This window comes from Sebastes fasciatus, chromosome 23 (genome assembly GCF_043250625.1).
Source record: "Sebastes fasciatus isolate fSebFas1 chromosome 23, fSebFas1.pri, whole genome shotgun sequence".
Classification (NCBI taxonomy): Eukaryota; Metazoa; Chordata; class Actinopteri; order Perciformes; family Sebastidae; genus Sebastes; species Sebastes fasciatus.
Window position 1 is genome coordinate 17,042,503 of NC_133817.1, and position 6,688 is coordinate 17,049,190.

The following is a 6,688-nucleotide window of genomic DNA, read 5'->3' on the forward strand; positions in this document are numbered from 1 at the left end:
CACTGGAGTTCTTACTGACATTTGGACCCACCAACATGCAAGGCTGACATTGTACATCTCTTTCTACATATGTAGCCCCATACTGGCTATAACGCTGTATGTTAGAGAGTATAGCAGCATGTAATCTAGCTCTTCGATTATTTAAGCACCAGGATTGTGACCAAAATGTATTACACCTTTAACTCCAGACTAAGGACCGTCTCTGGCCCTGATGTACTCGCACCACATGCACCAGTATGTGCCGTGTAATTAGATCTGTTGTTGATGTGTCTCCATATGAATGTCATTAAACAAAATTCCTCAAATTAAAAACACTCTGTACTAATTCTGGCAGCCTAAATGGGTCAAAAAATGGAAGAAAATAAAACGAGACACTTCTCACATTTGGGTGCCAGGCGGAAGAAAAATTCAAGTGTTCCTGTTCCATCAAACAGCTGCCAAAAGAGTACCGAACAAAGCATATAATCTGTGACTTGTTGCCCTTCCAGAGCATTGTAATTATGCCTATAAAACACATTCTATATATAAACAACAATAGGCAGCTAAAGTGGGTGTTATGTCAGGGTGTTCTGGTGACTCAGAGCGCAAAGGAGCACACCCCATGTGCTGCTTGTGGCATCGGGAGTTTGACTCCGGCAATTGAAAGCTTCGAGTAAGGCTCGAAATTGGTACGACGGACCGGCAGCAACCAGCTAAAGCATTTACTTACGTTGTTGCAAGTACACCTGAGCTCAATCAGAACACGTTTTCTTGTCTACAAACTGGTTAGTCTGCTGAATAATTTAGATGGAACTCATAATTCACTAGCAGATGTTGCCAGATGAGAGCAAATTTAGCTTGAATCACCATGAATGCCATAACGCTGACTGACATTCAGCAAGTTTGCAAGCATTAAAATAACTTGAGAAATTGTTCAAATTGGAGCACTTACATAGCCCAACGATGACGTTTACATGAGTTGTTTTATAGTCATGTTACTGCCTGGAGGGATGTGCAATATAACCAGGGCTAACAGTTTCACTGTAGAAAGGAATTATTGTGTTTCATGCCATTAAGACTAATTTGAAAGGAAACTGAACAGATATCACATGAAGAATCAAGGCATGACAAGCAGTCAGTGGTGGTGCAAGTTCGAAAAGGGGGTTTCTGATTAAAACGGCTGCCGTTTTGAGTAACAACGGTGCTGGGGGGATGTTTTGTTGGGAAAATTGATAAAGAAATTCTTTCTCTACCTCAATAACAAGCTATAGGATCAGCTCTCCTATGGACTGTGGTTGTAGTAGGCAGTTTGACAAGGCGTGGATGTGTGTAAAGTTATGAATGAGAGGTACGGTGGTGCTAAAAGAAGACCCTATAGTTACCTATTCAACTCTACATGGACAATTTAAGATGAAAGGTACAGTGTGTAGGTTATGTGGTCAACATCTAGTGGTGTGGTTGCAGATTGAGTTGAGAACTGAGTTCCCTTTCGCTCACTCCTCCCTTTCCAAGACTGCAGTAACGTGAGCCGCCGCGTTCAAAATCGCGGTAGCGTTGTTCTCCACAGTCCGGTGCCATCCTTTACCATAATAACACTACTTTAGGAGCAACGGAAGTCAGACGGTGGCACGACGGTTTTGCACTCTGCGGCTCACGTTGCTGCAGTTTCACAACTGTGTCGGAGAACTACGGTGGCATTCAGGTTATGTAAAAGCGTGAAAGGCTCCATTAGAGCAAGTGTTCGGTTTGCAGCTGTAGAAACATGATGGAGCAACATGGCTTACTCCGTGAAGACAACCCACTCCCTATGTAGATATGAAGGGCTCATTCTAAGCTAACGAAAACACAACTATTCTTAGTTTCAGGTGATTATACACTAATGAAAACATAGTTATGAATATTATATTCCAATTCTGCTAATAGAGCCCCCGAAATGTTACACACTGTTCCTTTAAGTGGAACCAGCAACCAATAAAAATGCACTGTGAAAATACATTTTTAAAAAGTAAAGATTATACTACATGATTAATCCAACTAAATGGCTATAGAAGTTGAAGAAAAAAAACTATTATTTCTGACCACATGTATTGCTCTCTCTCCCTCATCCATACAGCACTTCCTCAATGCCTCTCACACAGCCCAACGCCCCTCACAGTCTGGTTTAAGCGCAACATCCGCTACCTCCCTGTTTTATGAAACACACACACTCGAAGGACAGGACAGGCCAAGTCATCATCACACAACTGGACACATACACGAGAGTTTTCCTTGTATCAGAATTTGTTATGTATCTAATCTGAGCAAGAGAGGCCCGACAAACTGTGTAGCTTTTATCCAAAGTGTGCCCAGGAGTCGATAAAGCTCCAGTTTTAAAGCCAGAACAAAATGTTATGAAATGGGCCAAGAAAGAATGTTGCAAGCTCCAGCAAGCAGCTTGGATGAAGTAGGGAAGTAAGGAGAATGAAATGTGTGTGTACGTGTGTGTGTGTGTGTGTGTGTGTGTGTGTGTGTGTGTGTGTGTGTGTGTGTGTGTGCTTGCAACTGTAGGCAAAAGGAGAAAAAGTTAACCGTTCTGACGCCGACTAGCCTCTTTCACAAACAATCAAACTGCAGGACAAGAAAGCAAACTTCCCTGTAACATAATGTGAATCATAAAAGAAACCCAAACTTACAATCTGCTGCTAGTTCAACTGTAACTGAGGCCTATTTTTCTGAACCCTTTAGAGGCTTTACTAACGGTTACATTAATTCAAACTCACAAATGAAATGCGCATGTATCCTCCCGTTAGCACATCATTTCCCTAATCAAAGCCATTAAGCCAAAATGACCACACAATGATGCAAATGGCATTTCAGATGTGCCATACCGGCTGTGGCTATTTCAGCAATTTCACAAGTCTGGGACATGTCCTATTTTGAGTCCAGAGTTGCGACACACAACAACATCCAGTGATGCAGTGTGGGTAAACTTATGACTGCAGGTCAGCGGTCATCATAAGGCAAACGAAATATGTTATATAAATATGTTACTTTAACAATAAATGTCTCTTTTCGACCTCAAAAGACTCTTTCCACATGTAAGAAAGTACTAAAGTAACAAAATACATTGCAGTACTATAAAAGTTGATATACCTGCAGCAGCCCATAACTATAGAGGGACAACTAGAGACGGGACAGACAGTTAAGGTTTTACGCTTTTTTCCTAGATGAATATACACTCAGTTGCCAGTTTATTAGCCAGTCTAATACAACACCCCTGCACTCAATCCAACCATCATGAAGGCTATAATGTTCACTTTTAAACTGCTTTGATTAAACTTCATGGTCTATTTGGAGGCTTTAGATTGTGGTGCAGTTGAATTTGATTGCATTATACCGTGTCTCTAATATTTTGTACACCCAATTTATATCAATGAGGGTGATTTAGACAGAGTGTATTGAGCCTGAAAGCTGGGAAACTGTATTTAACAAATAAAGGTATTGGTTTAAGTGTCTTTAGGTGGATTTGTCATGCAGTATATATCTGCCTGAAACTCCTACTAAATAAGCAACTGCTGTCATTCTGGCAATAGATTATAACAAAATCATGCACAGGAATACTACAGGTACACCATACAATGGTGGAAGAAGTACTCAGATATTTTACTTCAGTTATAGTAAAAACCACAATGTAGAAATACTTTGCTACAAGTAAAAGTCATGCATTCAAAACTTTACTTAAGTAAAATAATCAAAATATACTTAAAGTACCAAAAGTAAACATACTCATTATGCAGAATGGCTCATATATTATATTTTTGGATTACAATTAGTGATGCATTAATGTGTTCATCCCTTTAATTTTGCAGCTGGTAAAGATGGAGTTCATTTTAACAATTTTATATACTGGGGAGTAGGGGTGTATTGATACACAAGTATCGCAATATTATATGTTGTGATACTGTATCGATTCTCCAAAACACGGTATAAATTTTTAATCAACCTCTTAAAATCATTGGATGATCGACCACCATCAGGTCTGGCTACTGTAGACAATATATCGCCTTGCTTACAGTATCATAATATATTGCAATATATTCGTTACCCCTGTATCAAAGTAGGTATCATATCGCCAGATTCTTGCCAATTCACAGCCCTACTGGGGAGCTTAATCTATAATAACATATCATTTTTTTATTTGTTGATTATATTTTGTAGGAATAATCTAAATCTGCAAAGTAACTTAAAATATCAAATAGTGGAGTGGAAGTATAAAGTAGCATAAAATGGAAATATCGAAGTAAAGTACCTAAAATTTGTACTTAAGTACAGTAAATGTGAGTAAATGTATTCTGACCACTGACACTATAGGAGATTAGGAGGAGGAGGTTAGTGGATATGCATGGCTTATTGAGTATGAGAGGAGGACAATGAATCACTGCACTGTATCCTGACAATCAGGCATGGTGTATTATCAGACAGTAAGCTACAATAACACTGCACTTCCTAAAATTAGATTTTAAAAAAACAATATATAAGCAATATATCGCCTTGCTTGCGGTATCGTAATATATTGCAATATATTCGTTACCCCTGTATCATGATATTCATTGCTTATTGAGTATGAGAGAGGACAATGAATCACTGCACGCTGTATCCTGACAATCAGGCATGGTGTATTATCAGACAGTAAGACACAATAATACTGCACTTCCTATAATTAGATTTAAAAAAAACAAATCACAATATATCACGTTGTTTACAGTATTGCAATATATTGCAATATATTCCTGTATCATATCGCTAGATTCTTGCCAATTCACAGCCCTACTGGGGAGCTTAATCTATTATAACATATCATTTTTTATTTGTTGATTATATTTTGTAGGGAATAATCGAAATCTGCAAAGTAACTAAAAATATCAGATAGTGGGGTGGAAGTATAAAGTAGCATAAAATGCAAATACTGAAGTAAAGTATAAGTACCTTAAGAATTGTACTTAAGTACAGTACTGTCCATGTTAAATGATATTTATCTGTTAGATCATGATAGATTGAGTCGGAGCCTTTCTATTTTCTTTGTATTTTTGTTATTTAACAACAATACAGGTGTATTACAATATGTTATGTTAGTGTATGATGAGTAGTGTGAATATGTATTTTTGTATTGTCACCATGTAAACTATGTGGACCCCAGGAAGAATAGCTGCTGCTATGCAAAAGCTAATGGGGATCTTAATAAACAAACAAACAAACACATTTGACTAAATGTATTCGACCACTGATACTATAGGAGATTAGGAGGAGGAGGTTAGTGGATATGCATGGCTTATGAGTATGAGAGGAGGACAATGAATCACTGCACTGTATCCTGACAATCATGGCATGGTTATTATCAGACACTAAGCCACAATAACACTGCACTTAAACTCCAGGCGTTTACCTACATGTGCTAAGCAATCCCAACAATGCTATGCAAAAAATTAGCCCAAGGGCTTAAAAGTGACGTGAATGCATCTTGTTGTCTCTCTTATCATTTTAAAGAAACAGGAGGTGTTTCTGTGTGGTTTGGGGAGACAATGCTAGGCCGCCATGTAAAGCCTGGAAATGGGAGGAAAAGGAAGAGGAGAGGGGCAGTGTGGCTCACCTCCTGGGGGAGACAGGGGAGGGATGTGGGGGGGGAGGAAGAGGTGGATATTGTGAAGGGAGGTAGAGATAGATAGATATAAGGAGGCTAGGTAAGCTTTGACCCACCATAAAGTCGCTGCCGAAGTTGTCCTCTCCTCTCTCCTCGTCCCCCTCGCTCATGGCCTTCACCCCCTGGATAAACTTTCTCAGGATGCCGGCTTGCTCCATCCTCCAGTCCTCTTGTAGCCTTCTCTTATAACAAAAACCTCCCAAAGTAGCTTCAAAAGAGAGTCAAAAATAAACCAACAAAGGGAGGAATAAATAGTAATAAATAAGCTTCACGGGTCCTCCCAGAGAGTCATCGTCGGGTTCATATAGAAAACACAACACCTTGTTTTATATATTATAGCTCCATGTTGGTTCTCCTGCTTTCTTCTGAAGCTTCACACACATAAAGTGTAAACTCTTGGCTCTGTTGGAGAAGAAAAAGAAAGAAAAAGGACTATAGAAAGCCCAGTTCTCGTCAGTCTGTCTATCTACCCCTCCCTGTCTAACCTCTCGGTTGCCACATTCACTCACTCTGCTCGCTAGCAGCGCTACTGGGGAACATCCGGACTGGGCGAAGCAGAGGGACAATAAGGCCCTCCCCTTCCAGGGTATAGCGGCCTGTGATTGGACGGCTGGTACAAGAGAGGAGAATCTTATTGGTTAATGGAGATGTAGCTCTACCCAAAGAGGCGAGTCTGATTGGATAGAATGTGTGTCTGTCGTTTTGACGCGGTTCCGTCGATGTTATTGGTCTAATGAATTATCAAATTAAATGCATTTGTAAATATATATATATAATATATATATACAATTTTATTGTAAAATATTGTCAGATTTATTTATCTGTAAAAGGTAATAAATAACCAAAAACAAAACTACCAAATTAAATGTATTTTTAATTATATATATATATATATTTACAAATACATTTAATTTGGTAATTTATATATATATACACATTTATAAATATATATATAATACATATATAAACAGTATTATTGTATAATATTGTTAAATTTATTTGTCAATAAAATGAAAAAAAAATGACTGTAAA

At 38.5% G+C, this 6,688-nt stretch overlaps 1 protein-coding gene across 4 annotated transcripts in view; it reads right to left on the reverse strand.

Moving 5' to 3' along the window:
• The window catches only part of ptpn12 (protein tyrosine phosphatase non-receptor type 12), a 59,534-nt gene extending 53,347 nt beyond the window's left edge, over positions 1 to 6,187 (reverse strand). For all 4 annotated transcript variants that reach the window (XM_074625275.1, XM_074625276.1, XM_074625273.1 and 1 more), the window contains exon 1: positions 5,713 to 6,187. In XM_074625275.1, the coding sequence (XP_074481376.1) occupies positions 5,713 to 5,814 (102 nt within the window). In that variant the 5' untranslated portion in view covers positions 5,815 to 6,187. The remainder of the gene's footprint in view (positions 1 to 5,712) is intronic.
• Positions 6,188 to 6,688: the final 501 nt, after the last annotated feature.